Source organism: Spodoptera frugiperda, chromosome 10 (genome assembly GCF_023101765.2).
Source record: "Spodoptera frugiperda isolate SF20-4 chromosome 10, AGI-APGP_CSIRO_Sfru_2.0, whole genome shotgun sequence".
Taxonomy (NCBI): domain Eukaryota; kingdom Metazoa; phylum Arthropoda; class Insecta; order Lepidoptera; family Noctuidae; genus Spodoptera; species Spodoptera frugiperda.
In genome coordinates, this window is record NC_064221.1 from 3,852,901 (window position 1) to 3,872,583 (window position 19,683).

The following is a 19,683-nucleotide window of genomic DNA, read 5'->3' on the forward strand; positions in this document are numbered from 1 at the left end:
ATTTGCCAAATAAACAATTTTGACTAGTGTTTTATAAATATAAGATGTATGACAGATTATTTTCGAAATTGGTGCGATTGACTCAGTAATGTAAGGTATATAAATATTATACATAAGTGATAAGTGATAATAAATGATTGTTTTTAAATAAACCGGCTTTTCATTTTTGACAATAATTTTGATATCTGCGGATGTGATGCCATTGCGGATGTGGATTTTGGGATCTTATAAGGATAATTATTTACATTTTAATTGCATAAATTACTGAAAACCAATTTAAAATTACTTTTTATTCATTTTGGCCGATGTCTCGCCTGATGGTAAGTGTTGATGCTGCCTACGATGGAACACGTCTGCCCATAAGCAACCTATTCACTCGGACTTTGAAGACACCCAGGTTATACCCATCAGGAAACACAGACTCCGGCAAGGAGTTCCACTCCCTAGCAGTTCGCACAAGGAAGCTTGAAGCGAAGCGCCTCGTGCGAGTGGGTGGGATATCTACCATGAAACGGTGACGCCTCGCCGATTGTCTTGTGGTTCCATGATGGAAAGGTGTACTTACAAATCCACTGAATGACTCGTGGCCCGCTATATGTAGTCCAATAAAACCTCAGTTAGGGTAATAAATAAAACACATATGATATAAAATATCTCCTTATATATTAAGTATTTGTTTTCGAATTAAGTATATAAAGAATACAAACACGCTAGCAGTCTACATAGAGTTTGGTATAAAACTGTGGCACTATACATACATACATTTTCAAAGAGAATCTTGATTTATGAAAATCATCCTTATTTACATAGAAATAAGGATCACAGTCAAATTTACCAATGGATTAAATAATTTGTTAATTTGCTAAACCGAAATTGAACTTTATCACAATTTAAATAAGACATGAAATTAAGATTTGTCTTCCTAAGTTAAGGTTTGAACTGTAAGAGAAGATTATAATGATAATTGAGAAAATACATTCACAATCATGCCAGTCGATTTTGATCTCTATTACTTTAACAATAAAATAGATAGAAAATAAGACAACGCCTTTCTTATACAATGGACAATAAGACTCAAAATCGATTGACAAAAGTGAAACTCATCATTCTATTGTTAGTTCAAAATACGAAACTTATAAAGAAATTTAAATTAATTAAACATTATTTGTTTTATACAACATTAATTTTACAGTATTACAACATCCCATTTATAGAAATTTGAACCTAACGCCGTTAGGAATACGGTTGTAAATTGCATTGTATTATTAAATAACTATTAATATTTTTAATCGATTACACGATCAGCCTATAATTAGATGACACTGATTCAGACTTGACATAAGATATTAATTTAATTTTAACATTCATTCGAAATTCGAAAAAATCTCACTAAGAAATTATACTAAAGATAAAACTATTAAATAGACAATCAGGCGAAATTAGTTTGCTATTGAAAAATCGACCTTATGGTAATTGCAAAAAATTAGGATAGGTCGGCAATTAATGCCTCTCTTGGACACCCGCAACACCAGAGGCGTTACAAGTGCATTGCCGAGTTTGAACTCAATAATTCAGTATTAACTTTTGAATCTGATTTATCATTAGAGCATCTGATTGTCTATTCCTTATTTTTCTTCATTGTGACTATAAACTATTACGGCCCTGTTTTATTAGATCACGATGGTCATACGATCAAGTCGCTCAACCGAAGTTTCCACAAAAAGACACATTATAATTAGGCGAAGCCAGATGTAAGAAGACTAATGTAAAATGTTCTCTTTAATAGCACTCCTGAGTCTGTAGCCAAATGTAGCCAAATGCCTTTTGTACACATTTAGCACTTGTCTACTTGTAGACTAGAAAGCTAAATTATATGGGACCGACGAACATTTTGACACTTATCAGTGTCATTCTTATACATTGAGTTTTGTACTCTCTCCTTGTCCACAAGCGCTAAAGTGGCATTTGCCTAGAGACGTTGGCCTTTTTCTCAATCTATTTAATAAGTAACAGTTCTGAAGCACAGAAAAGTGCCATTTCATGTGGTTAGAAGACAAGTATGTCTTTGTGTTAATTTAAATTTGTTTGACATCGATCTTGGCTCAAATGTAACCTATACATTGTGTTGGTTACGCGACCAGGTCGTACGACTATGTTATCTAAATAAAAGGGCTCACAAACACAACATAACTAAAATGTTGTGGTTCTATACTAAAAATGCTATATTTGTATCGCGGTCACATTCAAATACAACTTTGCAAACGAAATGCAATAATTATGGAAACTCGAAATGCTAACAAAATAGTTTAAGCACACTTAACATACAGCGTGAATTTTACATTAAGGATTCTTTTCCCACGGCAAAATTACTTTGTACTAGATAACACAAAAGTGCCCATTTTTCTCTGTATTCTGATTATTTATTCATCATCATCATCAGTCGAGAGACGTCCACTGCTGAACAAAGGCCTCCCCCTTAGTCCATTATTAATAGTGTGAAATTTAAGTAGAACTAATAGCCATTACCACCTGCCTCCCCTAAAGCATCTCTTAAAATAATGGCCTTATCATATTAGCGGTCTAGCGGATAACTGATGGATGAATAAGTTTCGGGCGCGCAACGAATACGAATTCATTGACTTGCTACAAACACGCGACTAAAACGTTGTGAATTTACCACGCGCCCGCGACGTCTTCGCTTTCCAGCCGCGGCATATTCGCGACGTATTCGATGCACACCCGTCCCTCCCCGCAACCGCTCGTAAACCGCTAGTATGATAAGCCTATAAACGTTATTAAAATAACCTCTTACTAGTACTTTTAGGTGTCAATCATAGGTTGGAAAAGTCGTTAAATGTCACCTATTTTAGTTTAGGGGGTCCTTTAAAATTAGGAGAGGTCGCTAGTTAGGCACTAAAGTTGTGTATTTGGGAGCTATCGTTACATTTGTTATTTGTTATGTATTTTGTCCTGTTCTGGGTAAGTAAATTGTGTAAAATTCACACTGTATATAGTCATCTCTTTCTATCATACGTAATAAAAAAGAGAGGAGACAAAAATATTTGACGTCGATATATGTATTATTCTACCAAAGAATTTGGAATTCCAATTTCTTATTTATCACATTCAAGTAACTTTATGTACGACATTATATTATATTACATTATGTATAATAGACACATCGCTCACCTCGTAATATATTGGCACATCTGCTAAATATGCGAAATTGACTTTATATGGTTTACGTGTTTAAAAGTGCATATTAATCTATTTATTTCCATATTCATCGAGAGAGGTCGTAAGTGTCATTATACCATTATTGTAGTTTTCCCCCTCACGCACGTAAAACAACGGTTCATTGGTCAGTAAACTAAAAACTAAACAAGTCAGGTAAACTATTAAAACCGTAAATGTGCCAATATATTACTAGGTGTGCGATATACATATATAAAAAAAGCATTACAAATACTTAATGTTTAAATTCGATAAAACGCTAAAAATGTACAAAACTAAGTAAACAAAAGGAATGCAATCATAATTTCTTTTCGATTGGACAAAAAACATTACGTTCTAAACAGATTTTTCTAAAATAAAGTTTTTTTCATTCTAAACTATCGTTTTATTTAGATAGAGAACGCATTATAATACATATGTTTGTATATATTATTATATAACTACCATATACATAGATATGCTTCAAAAAGAGTAGAATTAAGTAGCGTCCACAGGCCCGCATCGTACGCATCGCACGCATTCCGTATGACGTCATCAGTACGCGTCGCATGTAGGCATTGCTGATGATGCGGATCAGTGGACGCAGTTGTATGAGTTTCTATACAAGACAAACTAAAATCCGTTGCGTACGATGCGGGCCTGTGGATGTGTACCTTTATTTTATTATAACTTGCTAGGCCAATATTTTATAACTAAAAACATAATATATACAAACACGACTATATAAAAAAGGACCTTTATACCTTTGTTAGTCAAATTTAAATGCTATAATTAAGGGTACAAGGTACAAAATAAAATAACATAATATTTTAGAAGCAATCACGCAAATATAGTTTTAAATTCTAAAATCCTGTACAAAGCTTTTATATAAGCCAATTATGTACAGGGAGGTCTAGTTTATATATAATCATATTGAGTATTTACATTTCAACACAAACATGAAATATTTTACAATACATATTATTGCAAATTACAACTATATTTTACAGCTTATTCACATACTTTTTGAGCCCCGAGTGTGGCTCGAAACTAGTCAAGTTACCTCAAACAATTACGTGAGTAAGCCGGAAAACATAATTAATTGAATATGTCTCACAAGAGTTTGAGTGCAAAAATTGCTAACACCATATTTATAAATGACCAATAAAGTCATTTTTTCTACTTTTCAGTACCTACTCATGTGAATAGGGGGCGAGCCAATTACCAAAATAACATGATATAAGCGAAACCTTCCCGCTCTATTCGCTAAAATACACATCATACCATAAAACGTAATTAGTTTTATCGAAAATCCACCAAACATTTTATGATTTGAAACTATTTTTGACTCATAAACTAGATTAAGTTGAGAGACTTACCAAAACCTCGTCAAATTCAATCACAACTTACTATTAACCCTTTGACAGCCGATAGAAAACCGTTGAAGCCAAAAACTATGCTAGCGACAATCACTTTTACCCGCATGGCGTTTGACGTGTTAAAATATCAATAGCTATCTCCAGTCCCATCTATACAAGAGGAAAATTTCATCCGAATACATCCAGCCGTTTAGGCGTTTTAGTCACAAAATTTACACACTTATATAAAAGATTTATTTATAATCAGTCACTAAAATGTTAAAGTAAGTTTATGAAACTTTCGACTTGCCACTAGCACTTTTTTCACTGTCTTCTGTCTTAAGAGTGCCATTTTGGCACTTTCCATTGGTGAGGGGAGAGTCTTTCCTCCTCTTGGGGATTTCGTGCACCCTCTCTAAGAGGGCTTGGAGGATACTGCCGGGGATCCTCTGGTGTTCGTCTACTAGCTCTTCTATCGCGTGGGCGACCTGTGTGGAGAATATAAAATATTAATGATACCATTATTTTAATAGTTTTATTCGTAAAACACTAACTTAATACGGTTAAGTTAGTGTTTTACGTAGTTTTTTAACCTGAACACTCCTCAGAAAGCGACTCGAGAATCAAATCACAAACCATGCGTTCCACACCTGTGCTTATAATTGTAACCAAAAATTGGCAACTTATAAAATGTTTAAATTGACAATGAAATAAGGATCAAGATCCTGATGCAGAAGGCAGTACTTCTGGACACAGCGCGTATTGTCCAGAAATTCCTCTCTCTTGAGCCCTGACCGGTAGCTTGGATTCATCCCGTTACTGGTGGGCTACTGCTTTTTATATTTTTAAATGTTTTCTTTTTTTTCTAATTAAATATTTAAAAATGTAATTAACAAGTAAGATAAGTAAATAAATAATCAAAATGAAACAATAACCTTTCGTTGTAATTGTTCGGGCGTCAACTCAGGGTCGTAAGGAATGGGCTTGCCGAGATGAGTAATGAGTTTGACTGGGAACCCGCCATACACTGGCGCGAGTGGCATTCTGAACGTGGCGTATATCTTCAGCCAGACGCCTCGCAGCCAACCGACTGTTCGGAACGCCTCTCGCACATTCTGCGTGAACATCGGTATGATGGGCTGAGGACAAAAAATATATAGTTAAAGTATAACGTTAATATAGTTAAAATATAAGGTTAAGGCTTTTACTACCACCAGTTTTTTTTATGGAACACGAGCAGACGTATCATCTGATGGTAAGCACCAGAGGCGTTATATAAGTGCGTTGCCGGACTTTTGGGAGTTAGGATTTTAAGGGTAGGGAATCGGGGATTGGGAAGATTGGGAAGTGGGGAATTGGGCGTCCGGTAACCTCACTCACACAACGCAAGCGTTGTTTCACGTCGGTTTTCTGTGAGGCTGTAGTATCACTCCGGTCGAGCGGGCTCATTCGTGCCGAAGCATGGCTCTCCCACACTTAAGTTATTGTACGAACATAAGAACATCACTTGTAAATCAAGGTTGATTGAGAAATAATAAGGTACGTTGGCTTAATCAGCGAATAGTTTTAAGTACTTTAGTGTTGTATGATTATATGGAAATTGGGCAATAATAAATCAGATTATAGGAAGCAACACGGCTTTGAATATGCCTCCCCTAAGAAGATTATGTTTTATTATCAGTATTATGTTATGAGTCCCATGATGAGCGGTAATATACGGGGCCAATTTCAAACATGGTAAAAGTCGAAAGTACCTAAAACAGCACTGTAAAAAGAAAAAATATCAGTGAAATCATTTATTCCAATTAAACCATAAGTAGGTATGTACTTTTGGAGATGGTAAAGAAAGCAGCATCCACCTTCAATACAAATACGGCAGCCTCAACGTGACCACGATCGCTGCCTAGAGCGAACGACAGTAAACGATAATAGTCTGTCAGTCTGTCCGTCGTTATTTTAGGGACATTAACTAATAGGCTACGTCAGCCCCATCGCACCCATCTTATTAAAATAGTTGCAATTAAGCAATAGCTAACAATGATTGCAATAAACACTTTGACATTTACTTTGATAATGATGACTCACCACTTTAGCTTCCTGGGCGACCTTAGCGAATCCGATCCGGTTCCTCCAGTTGAGTCTGTAGTAGTGATCCCCGAACTGCGCCTCGTACACACCGCCCGGGGATATAGCCAGGGGGTTGCCATTACGTAGCACTGACGCGCAAGTCTGTACCGTCCCCGGAATCACGCATAAACCTTCTAGAAGGGTCGCCCAACCTGGAAAAGAAAAGGATTTAAAGGTAAGGTAAGGTTTAAGGGGGAGGTTTCTGTGTGTGCAGTGGATGTCTTTTGGCTGATGCATGTTTTTATAGCACATGTATATTACTACGAGCTGATTTGGCATGCTTCGTACCACCAAAAACATTTTTTTCTAACCTAAACACCCTTTCCTGGTCTACCATAAACAATTCAAGTCGTCGGTAAAGGGCTAAAAATAAGCCAAATCGGTCCAGCCGCACTCGAGTTTAAGCGAGACTAATGAACAGTAATTGATTTTTGTACATAGATATATTTTTTTAGTCGCAAGCAATACTGCCGAGCAAAAGATCCGACCTACAGGAAAAAGGTAGGGGTTTCAATTTATAAAATTGTTAACAGGTTACATGATAATATGGTCCTCCCTTGAACACATGAGAGCCATAATATCAGTAGACCAGTTAGCAAGCTGAATATGATGATAGTAAGAAATAGGCAGTAGTTGGATTTCAAAAGTTTGAAGGTCAAGAGTGGAGCAATACAAGTCAAGTCAAGTCAAAATTATTTATTTCAAATAGACCAGGAAGGCACTTTTGAACGTCAAAGCAAATATAATAATATTAATGACGTCTGTCTGTCGGTCAGTCCTCTAGTGAAGCTATTTGCTCGTTCCAAAGTGTAGATTCCTATGGAGAAGAACGAGCAAGAAACTCCTAGAAGACTGATGATGAAGCAGTTCATCAGAGTCTGCTTCATCATCAGTCAGTACTGATGATGAAGCAGACTGATGACTGCACGGTTGGTACGGTGGCTGGGCGACCGGCTGCCGCGCAACGTGTAGCGGGTTCGATTCCCGCACGGAGCAACTCTTTGTGTGATCCACAAATTGTTGTTTCGGGTCTGGGTATCATGTGTATATGAACTTGTATGTTTGTAAACGCACCCATGACACAGGAGAAAATACTAGTGTGGGGCAACGTTTTAAAAAAAATATATTGTTATTAATGCTAATTTCTGTATTCCCTTTCAGTTGGCGAGACGGAGAGGACGATTGCATACATGTGCAACAATGATGCGTCACACGTCATCGCGCAGTGGGCCATTTGGATGACTGGCAATATTGGTGAGTACTAAGTACTAGTCCATGTATTTAACAGAAAATTATCAATGTTTAAAAAAAAGATATAGTAACTAGCAAGTAATACGCACCAGGTATCTTGAACATGAACCGGTCGGCCACAGTGTGTATGTGTCTTCGCTTGAAGAGCAACATGCGGGCGATGAAGTAGTACATGTCGATGGGCAGCGCTCCGTGGTAGTAGATCACCAGGAACGGACCGTCCGGTATGTTCTCCAGACCTTTTATGTCGTAGCCTGGAAAAAATCGGTAGATGATTAATTTTCATTTTATTCAGTTCCCTCTATATGTATTAGGTTTAAAGCTGGATGGGCTCTTGTTGTAACGGTTTTCTATACATCTGGTTTTTTTTTATTAATGTCCGCCTTGTAGTTATTTTTAAAACATTAGACACGTATTTGTTAATTTCTTATGGAAGCAAATACTTTCGATGATATATTGATTTGAAATATGGCGTGACGCGTGACGTCACTTCTAGGTACGTTTTATACGTAGAAATAACGTATTTGCTCCCACTCCTAAACTTTGATTCGTTTTATCTAAGTAGATATTACCTAACTGACGGACTAAATAGATTTTAAATTTTCATACCTCGTCATTATCCCTATTAATCTAATTACGATTCGAGCCGATAGACATCAGTTTCCCTCATTCTAGACCTTAGGTTTCAACACCAAAGAGTACGTATAGGTAATTAATATGCACAATATTTAACACTTACCATGCCACAACCATCCGTGTGCGTCCCATAGCGCGCATACGGCGAGTCGTGCTGCATGCTTCCAATCTGGTTGTACGCCGTCTACCACGTTCATCCTAAAAAATAATAGGTAAGATAATGAATAATAGGTACATAGACCATAACGAATTAAAACTAGGTTATTGACCATGCCTTGCCACGAGTGGACCGGCTCGACAGAGGTAATACTACGGCCTCATAGAAGACCGGTGTGAAATAACCACAGCGTTGTTGTTTCGCCAAGTGAGTGTGGTTAGCGGAGGCACAATTCTAAAGGTTTTTTTAGGACATTCAATGACTTCTCCCGCCTTGGGCGAGGCGAGAGGGAGTGTCAGATTTACTGATTAAAAACCAACCCGTTCCTACTCCTGCTTTTCGAGCCGGAGCCCCAGTAAATCCGCTAGGTAGTCCGCAGCTCCGGATCAGACATCTGCCCTACTGGGCCCTATCTGTGGTGGTCTGATTGCTCTTTTATTTCTTTATAAAGGCTAGCAAGACACTTTTGTAATTCATCTGGAGTTGCGGTAGCCTATGCGCGTCGCCAGTTACTTATCATTAGGTGATCCGTCTGCTCGTTTGCCGCTCTACCAGGTAAAAGAAAACTAAAGCCTAACCTAGACAATTGAAGGTTCATTTTTCTTTACAAAGTGATAAGTCAATATGCTTATGGAAAACTCTGACATATTTAATAACAATATTATTATGTTCTTATGTGAATCGATTTAAAATTAAACCTTATTGCTTAGTGCTACATCGCATGCATACAATAGTTCTCGATTCACATACGTACAATACGTACATAGTACACAATGCATTGTTTTGTTCCTGCGACTGTTAACAATGAAGTTGTAGACGTACCTAGATACTTGTAAGTTGAACAAAATTGCATGTTACATTAACAATGAGGTTTTATTAATATTCAAATATTTCTTGAACAAGAAATAACAAATGTAATGTACCGTACCATAAAACAATATATTTATTAAGTGTGGGAGAGCCATGCTTCGGCACGAATGGGCCGGCTCGACCGGATTGATACAGCCTCACAGGAAACCGACGTGAAACAACGCTTGCGTTGTGTTTCGTTGTATGAGTGAGGTTACTTGAAGCCCAATATCACCTTTTGCAATCTTCCCAATCTCCGATTCCCCAACAACCCTTAAATTCCTAGCCCCCAAAAGGCCGGCAAAATGGATTTTGTGTCAGAAATGATATGAAAACAGGGATTGTAATAGGAAGACTAGCTAGACTAGGCAGTCACAATCCCAATGCATGATGAACAGCGTCCAAAGGTAAATTACAATAAAAATGATAAATGGCAATGATTCTTATATTAATTAAGAACCTAATTAAACTGTCTGGCAATTGTCTACGATATAATTTATTTATCTGGAAAGTCGTGCTGTCATTGGTTGGATTTTATCAAGAAACTGTTACTGTCACCTTATTTTTTAATTAGGAAGCTTATGTTGAACTCGTGTTCGGTTGCTGTCCAGTGAATGTAGGTGTAAATAAACATTGCGTGATATACAAACAGTCTCAATGACCTATGTATCTTATAAACCGCGCTTATAATCTTATAACCGCCGACAAAAAGTCTATATAATGTATAACCGAAACGGTAACAGTAACGCTTTCTTTGATGGTCCTTTTTTGAGGCATCTATCCAAGGGACTCCTCTCGCCCTGGTTGTGATCAGAAGGAATGTTAGACTCCGGCTACTGACTAAAAACTACCCCGTTCCTATTTTTGCTGCTTCGAGCTGGAGGTAGGGAGCTTATAGTCCAGCAAAGGAGTCTCACGGGCTAGTGATCGAAAAGCAGGAGTAGGAATGGGGTGGTTTTAGATGTCGAAATTATGTCATCAGTCATCATCAAGCCATTATAAATCACATACAAAAACATTGCACCTAAAGAAAGACATTATATTAAGCGCCAAACACAGTCCGGTTCAATTTTGATCTCAGTACTTTACTCATACCATCAATTTTGGAGAAACGTGTTTTTTTTAAATCATGAATTATTATTATGGGACTGCAAAAAGACTAACGAGATTTCGGAGCCAGTTTTCATTAAAATTCAAGGGCAAACTTATTTTTGGCTCGAAAGCCGGTTCTGAATTATCTGATGCAATTTTCATGAGATGCACGCGATATACGATAATGTAATGCAAATTACTATGGACTCGCGAAAAAATTAGGTCCGAAAGCGAAATGAGATCAATCATCACGAAAATTGAAAAAAATATGTGAGAAACATGAAAGAAGGTTTTGGTATTAGCAAGTTGCTTTCTTCGATTTTTGTGAGATGCTATTTTGTAGGGTATTTAATGTGAGTTCAATACTTTTACTGAATTTTTGTAATGTGTAGATACCTAGGTATGTCGGTTATAATAAATTGCAAGAGACACGACTACCCTTAGTACGAGTTTACCTTACGTTTTACGTTTGGGCGGTCTGATTGGTTGGTTTATTCGAGTCGGCCAACCAGAGCGCCGAATGCGCTCTCGTTTCAATTACTTTAAACGTAAAGCAAACTCGTACTAAGGGTACTGATAAACCATTTTTCCTCTATCCCAACACTAGCTTTCAGCCCCGGTGTTTGCCCACGTGAACATATGCCCTTTTCCAAACAACATGCAACATTACAAGTACATTTTTGGGTAGATAAAGCATAAAGATGTGACAAACAAAACAGACTTACTCATTACAATATTAGTTGGATTAATTAAAGGTAAATGCTTATTATCTGTGTTTTTATAAATAGTTTCATGCGGCAACGAAGTGATTGTTGATTGGCACCGCTAAACGTCCCAGTAGCATTATAAGAGACCTCTGCTCCGTGATAACTTTAGCTGTTTTTATTCCATTTATATAATTTAAACTGGCTGAGGTAATGTTTCTTGGTTGTTACTGGCTTGCAGTTTCATGATCTTTGTTGGTCTTATTTTTTTGATATGGTATAAGCCGGTAAACGAGCAGACGGATCACCTGATGGTAAACAATAGCCGCCACCCATGGATACTCGAAACACCAGAGGCGTTACAAGTGCGTTGCCAGCCTTTTGTAGGTTAGGAATTTAAGGGTTGTTGGGGAATCGGGGATTGGGAAGATTGGGGAGTGAGGTAATTAAACTCTCACACATCGCAATAGTTGTTTCACATCGGTTTTCTGTGAGGCCGTGATATCACTCCGGTCGAGCCGGCCCATTCGTGCCGAAGCATAGCTCTCCCATACTGACTAAGTAATGGATCGAGTAAAATACCTTATTTCTTCGATTGACTTGGAATACCTATCTTTTCCGATCTAATAAATATTTTAACGCCTGAAGTGGACCTGCGGCTATGCGACGTCGCCACTTCGCGCGGGCTGCTCATGAACATGAGTCCCGACGTAGCTTGAAACTAATCGAGCTTTACTCGAATAATGAATTAGCTTACCTGTAGAGCCTGTAGAGATGGAAGATGATGGCGCTGATGTAGATGAGGACGATGATGACGGCCGGCAGCAGGAAGGTCACGATCACCGGCATCAGGAACCACGTCAGCCATAGACTGTACTCTGTGTCCACATACTCCACTGCAGGGAAAGAGAATTGGGTCATTAGGTATTATTATTAGGATAAATAAACAATGTGGTGTAAAAAATAAAACAAACATATTAAAGAAAATAGTAAAACTGTCCTGTTGGCGAAGTGAAAAAGAAATGAGTATTGAGTAAGTGAACGTATTTGGGGTTTGGGGGTGTAACTCAGAGAAATGTCCGGAGCTGCGGACTACCTTACCGGGGCTCCGGCTCGAAAAGCAGGAGTAGGAACGGGGTGGTTTTTAGTTAGTAAGAGTCTGACATTCCCTCTCGCTTCGCCCAAGGCGGGAGAAGTCACTGGATGATTTTCCACCCTCAAAAAAAAAACTCAGAGAAATGTAATGATAACTTAAACTGTTCCTTAGTAACGATTTTGTATAGAAAACAACTGCTAAGTACTGGGTTAAGTAATCATTAAATGACTCTGAGTACGGAGGTAAAACGGCTGTCAAAAAAATCATTGTTGACAGTTATATTTTAAGTTAATAATTGTATTCGACGATGTCTCGCGTCAGCTTACAAACATGATTATATCATGAAAAACAATACTGAATATTACTGTTTTATTCTTGCTATGGGTTGCAAGGCTAGGTCTTCCTAAAAACACCTAATGATGAGACATTAAGCGCTAATATTATTACATAACCATCTAACAATAATAAATCTTAGAAAATAATAAAAATTGCTAGTTTACAACTGTTAAGCATGACTCCAAGGAAACGAAAAGGCCTTGTCTAATCCAATAATTGCCATAATCACAAATAAATATGCAGACCAAGCACATCAAGATATACTATCGTGTATTTCTTTAATAGATTTTCAACCTTATCGTTTTTGTAATAAAGTGTTTAATTCTATAAATAAGTTTGGGATAGGTTGATATGCGTTTGTAGGTTCTCAAGCAATTTGTTCGGATATTATCTTCGAGTATTCTTTTGTTTTTACAATAGGCCTGTAATTTCATACACAGTTTTTTAGACTAAAGTACTACCTACTAGGTTCATGAACAACAAAAAACGGTCAAGTACAGTTACATTACTAGTATAGAACATGATAACCACAGATGGGGCCCAGTAGTGCTGATGCCTGATCCGGAGCTGCGGACTACCTAGCGGGTTTACCGGGGATCCGGCTCGAAGGGCAGAAGTAGGAACGGGGTGGTTTTTAGTCAGTAAGAGACTGACTCTTCCTCTCGCTTCGCCCAAGGCGGGAGAGGTCTTTGGATACCCCCGTAAAAAAAAAGTATAGAAGATGATTATTATTTTTCTTCAACAAATTGTGACTTCAAAAAGCCATAATTCATTGTTGGCTATAATAACCTCAGTCGCAGTAGAAAATTATTGCACGTTTAGGAAATTACGAACATAATTACAATTAGGTAGTTTCTTCATTTAAAAATAAATTGTTACGACTTTTCACAATGACTTCTCAATAAAATATTCAAAAATAATCACACTTTCATTCATAGATTTGATGATCTACTTAATTTTCGATTTTTTTAGCCAACTTTCTAGAAGTCTGCTATATGACGTAAAAATCTAATAACGTCATAACGCACTATTTCATACAAAATTCATTGAAAATATCAACGTTTGGAATAAAAGCATTGAATTTGACTAGTAGGAAACTAACCTATTACAAACCCTAGATTAACCTAGGTAACTAAACTAGACCTAACAATGTGAGCATTAAATCATGAAATGACATCTCAAGATAAAAACACCAGAGGCCGTACTAAATCACTGTCCATAAAAAAAATACAACGGCCTGGATAGCACAGATAAAAAATTCCAGAGACTAAAGTCCAACACCCAAGTCCCTTTTATTTATCAACGACAATGAACTCAATATCATTACACGAATAGAATCAATATCAACAGGATACGTGATAGTCGATACTGAACAGAAAATAAATGACATTATTTTTTTACAATCATGGCGGGACATCCGGGTTTTATCAGCGTCTATGAACCGTCTGCTAGCGAACAGCCACTTATTGTAAAATGTACTTTAATTATGTAATAATAAGGTTTGGTATTCAAATAACGTTTATTTCAATGCACTATTGGCACGGTGACCCGAACACGCAGAGCGCATGCGTCGCGCATCGTTTCCCGCCTTAACTTGACAGCTATGTTTATTTGTTTTACTTATCTGTGGCAATTATAACGATTTCCTAATATGAATGATTATTTAATAATTATGTTTATGTAAATGATTTATTTCAAGGGCGTCGAACTTATATTACTAAGTTACTAAGATACTGTTGCTTTACTTGCATTATAATATGCAAGGTACAGTTGCAAAATGTGATACAGGGTCATACTTTTTTGTAACTTTTTAAATAAACAACAATGACTAATAAGTAGCACAGACTGAATACACACGTCTCCCTGACCGAATTTCTGTGGTTATGCACACTGAAAATAATTCCATATTTTTTATTTAAGTAAGTCATACGTACAAAGTCAGATACTTTTCGTGCAGTAAATTTTTAATCGCGCAAACAAGGCTAGGTCTTCCTAAAAACACCTAATGATGAGACATCAGGCGCTAATATTATTACATAACCATCTACCAACAATAAATCTTAGAAAATAATAAAAATTGCTAGTTTACAACAGTTAAGCATTACTCCAAGGAGACGAAAAGGCCTTGTCTAATCCAATAATTGCCATAATCACAAATAAATATGCAGACCAAGCACATCAAGATACTCTATCATGTATTTCTTTATTAGATTTTCAACCTTATCCTTTTTGTAATAAAGTTTTAAATTCTATAAAAAATAAATTGGTATAGGTTAATGTGCGGTTGTAGGTTCTCAAGCAATTTGTTCGGATATTATCTTCGAGTATTCTTTTGTTTTTACAATAGGCCTGTAATTTCATACACAGTTTTTTAGACTAAAGTACTACCTACTAGTTTTATGACAAACAAAAAACGGTCAAGTACAGTTACATTACTAGTATAGAACATGATAACCACAGATGGGGCCTAGTACGGCTGATGCCTGATCCGGAGCTGCGGACTACCTAGCGGGTTTACCGGGGATCCGGCTCGAAGGGCAGAAGTAGGAACGGGGTGGTTTTTAGTCAGTAAGAGACTGACACTCCCTCTCGCTTCGCCCAAGGCGGGAGAGGTCATTGGATACCCCCGAAAAAAAAGTATAGAAGATGATTATTATTTTTCTTCAACAAATTATGACTTCAGCTATAATTCATTATTGGCTACTAACCTCAATCGCAGTAGAAAATTATTTACGTTTAGGAAATTACGAACATAATGAAATAATTGGGTAGTTTCTTCAGTTAAAAATAAATTGTTACGACTTTTCACAATGACTTCTCAATAAAATATTCAAAAATAATCACACTTTCATTCATAGATTTGATGACCTACTTAATTTTCGATTTTTTTAGCCAACTTTCTAGAAGTCTCCTATTTGACGTAAAAAATCGAATGACGTCATTACGCACTATTTCATACAAAATTCATAGAAAATATCGACGTTTGGAAAAAAGCATTGAATTTGACTAGTAGGAAACTAACCTATTACAAACCCTAGATTAGCCTAGGTAACTAACCTAGACCTAACAATGTGAGCATTAAATCATGAGATGACACCTCAAGATAAAAACACCAGAGGCCATAGTAAATCACTGTCCATAAAAAAAAATACAACGGCCTGGATGTCACAGATAAAAAAATTCCAGAGACTAAAGTCCAATACCCAAGTCCCTTTTATTTATCAACGACAATGAACTCAATATCATTACACGAATAGAATCAATATCAACAGGATACATGATAGTCGATTCTGAACAGAAAATAAATGACATTATTTTTTTTACAATCATGGCGGGACATCCGGGTTTTATCAGCGTCTATGAACCGTCTGCTAGCGAACAGCCACTTATTGTAAAATGTACTTTAATTATGTAATAATAAGGTTTGGTATTCAAATAACGTTTATTTCAATGCACTATTGGCACGGTGACCCGAACACGCAGAGCGCATGCGTCGCGCATCGTTTCCCGCCTTAACTTGACAGCTATGTTTATTTGTTTTACTTATCTGTGGCAATTATAACGATTTCCTAATATGAATGATTATTTAATAATTATGTTTATGTAAATGATTTATTTCAAGGGCGTCGAACTTATATTACTAAGTTACTAAGATACTGTTGCTTTACTTGCATTATAATATGCAAGGTACAGTTGCAAAATGTGATACAGGGTCATACTTTTTTGTAACTTTTTAAATAAACAACAATGACTAATAAGTAGCACAGACTGAATACACACGTCTCCCTGACCGAATTTCTGTGGTTATGCACACTGAAAATAATTCCATATTTTTTATTTAAGTAAGTCATACGTACAAAGTCAGATACTTTTCGTGCAGTAAATTTTTAATCGCGCAAACATCATTTCTCTACTTCATCGTTTGGTTGACTGTTAGGAACTGCCTTAAGGCATTACATCCCGTTTTCACCAACCTCTTCTTAATTTTATGGACCCCTAAGCTATGTGACACTTACTTAACGAAATGTTTTTTACCAACCTATAAATGGCACCTAACGGTACTAGCAAGGGGTTAATTTAGATCCTTCGTCAAGATACGTAACTTTTAGCTAAGTAAGTGGCCCATCCATTTACGCGAACAAAACAATAATTGTGGCCCGCCCGGCATGATCGCCTCGTATGGTCGGAGGATCCTTCTTTTCTTAGGGAACTTTACTCACTGTTCCCTTATGGGTCGATTCACATCTAACGGAGTATGCGTCGCATAATATCGGTCGCGTAACGTCAGAACAGACAATTTATTTATTTATTTATTTAATATGTTAACACGGTTTAAAAAACCAATTACATTAACACACACAAAATATGGAATTATAAAAATAAAATTGAAATAAAATGAGGAAAAACATAAAAAAAACAACACTATAAAATTGGTAAAACAAAAACAAAAAAATAATCAATAATATATACCATTGCACAATACACATAAGGCAACGAACAGAAAAACAAAACATTTCTACACACTATAGGCTTTCGCAAAAGCTTAGGCAGACCCTTTTATTTTTTTGACAAATGCATAGAAAAACACTTGACCGTTCACATTCAACCGATGATACGTTAGTGCAACCGATGATACGTCTGACGTATTTTATGACAGATATGAACCGATCCTAACTATTAATTGTTGTTCTGGATCTAAGTGGACCCACCCACGACACAAGAGTATATTCTAGAGTGAGACAACGTGTTTATAATTCAAAAAAAAAAACATATAAAGTGCATCAGTGCAAACAAGTGCATAGTGTAAACAAACACATGGTGCACTGACAGACAGGTAATAACCGATAACCGTGGCTTAGACATTGATTATGAAAATGAGGAGGTTCCGATACCGCATAGGTATACAATGATAAGTGATCGTTAAGGAAATATTTAATTTTATACCAATCAAATATAAATAAGTAGACAGTTTAATATGTTCCTATAATTAAATCCCAGACTGAACGGATTCGGGAGCTGCAGATTACCTAGCGAGTTTACCGGAGCTACCGGCTAGAAAAGCGGGTGGTTTTAGTCTCATTCTCAACAGTCAACTCGCCCAAGGCGGAAGAAGTTATTGGATGATTTTCCCCCCTTAATTTATATTTTTGAAATGTCTAACGTCTAATATCTTGTTACACGTCTATTTAAAATGAATTGATATTGAATATCTACTGAAAACAAATTAAACACTTACTTTTTAGCAGTTATTAACACAAAATTCAAAAAATCTCAAACCCATTCGTTGCAGATTTTTAGCACGATCTATAAATCCATAAAGGATTTAAAAGACTACATAGAATTGGGCATTGCTAATAATAAAGTCACCAAAAAATTAGTCAATCAATAAAACGAAAATCATGGAACTGTATTCCGTGATAAAAATCGACTGAATCCTAAATATTCAAATGTTAAAGTGAGAATATAATATAATGTATGTTAATATAATGTTGTGACCGTGAACGTTGCTCTTTTACACAAAAACTGCTGAACAGATTTGTATAAAATTTAGCACAAACATAGTTTACAGTCTAGAGTAACGCATAAGCTATCTTTATCTTGAAACCGCGGGCGAAGATACTGGCAAAAGCTAGTACAACTATAATCTAGTTTTTGCATGTCGATATGCAATAAAGCTTCCATTACTTGACTAAGTAATTTTCTGGCAGCAAAAACAATCAAGAGGTTAGCATGTTGAATGATGATTTAACGACCATGCAAGCATGCATAAATGCATTAAACTTTGAAAACCAGTTGAAACTGGTGTTATTTTAATAAAAACCGTCAATACAATTGAACCTCACTTTAATTGTCTAAAGAGTCTTATCACCGAAAATTTACGTCTATTATTGGTGATTTTAGTTATATTTAGAAAAATAAGTAGGTAATTCGTTTTGTATAAAGCCTACGTTCCTAACCGCTGCAACTACAATAAGTTAGGAGCTGCAGTTAATATCAAGCAGAAAGACATTGAGACGGTTCAGCTTGATGTATAGGTACAAATGCCATGAAAAACAATAGGATAGACGAAATTAACCGAATGTCAATTTTGAACTCAGATAATGACATTCTTGTAGAATGAAACTCGAAAAAATAAGGCTTTCATCTCCCGTATCCTCAAAAAAAGGCAATATAAGAAATATGCTAAGAAATCCTTTATCCTTTGAAAATATTTTGGATATAAATTAACAAACTTGTCACAAACACCCATCAAAACAAAAATAGCACATGTTTTATAACCATTTATTTTTAACACGCGTCTTAATTTGGAATTAAAATTAAACGCTTCATTCCAAACTGGTGCATTCCTGCAGTTTGCAGCAAAGAGGTCGATTACCGCAATAATACCGAAAATAATTTACAAAAATTTTCCTGGCTGGCAAAAATGAGAGACAAAGAAAGACATATTTAAAGCAATTTCACGCATGAGATGCGTGAACGAAGCATGTTTCGCGCCAAAACGGCGAACGTTAAAAACATTTGGGATTGCCTTAGTACAAACAGCAACATTAAATTTTAATTGTGGGAGAGCCATGCTTCAGCACGCATAGGCCGGCTCGACCGGAGTGATACCACGGCCTCACAGAAAACCGACGTGAAACAACGCTTGCGTTGTGTAAGTGAGGTTACCCTAGGCCCAATTACCCCCCTACCCAATCTTCCCGATTCCCCAACAACCCCTTAAATTCCTAACCCCCAAAAAGCCGGCAAGGCACTTGTAACGCTTCTGGCGTTTCAGTTTCTATAGGCGGCGATTATTGCTTACCATCAGGTGACGCGTAACAGGCATTTTGTTTAGAGAAAACCAGGCATTTTGTTTAGAGA

The 19,683-nt window shown here is 36.6% G+C and overlaps 1 protein-coding gene across 2 annotated transcripts in view; it reads right to left on the reverse strand.

Annotated features, from left to right (window-relative positions):
• Nucleotides 1–644: 644 nt before the first annotated feature.
• The window catches only part of LOC118277333 (transmembrane protein 68), a 44,224-nt gene continuing 25,185 nt past the window's right edge, over nt 645–19,683 (reverse strand). For both annotated transcript variants that reach the window (XM_035596083.2, XM_035596082.2), the window contains exons 2-7: nt 12,145–12,283; nt 8,689–8,783; nt 8,039–8,203; nt 6,657–6,850; nt 5,507–5,710; nt 645–5,059 (exon numbers count right to left, since the gene is read on the reverse strand). In XM_035596083.2, coding sequence (XP_035451976.1) covers nt 4,862–5,059; nt 5,507–5,710; nt 6,657–6,850; nt 8,039–8,203; nt 8,689–8,783; nt 12,145–12,283 — 995 coding nt within the window. In that variant the 3' untranslated portion in view covers nt 645–4,861. The remainder of the gene's footprint in view (nt 5,060–5,506; nt 5,711–6,656; nt 6,851–8,038; nt 8,204–8,688; nt 8,784–12,144; nt 12,284–19,683) is intronic.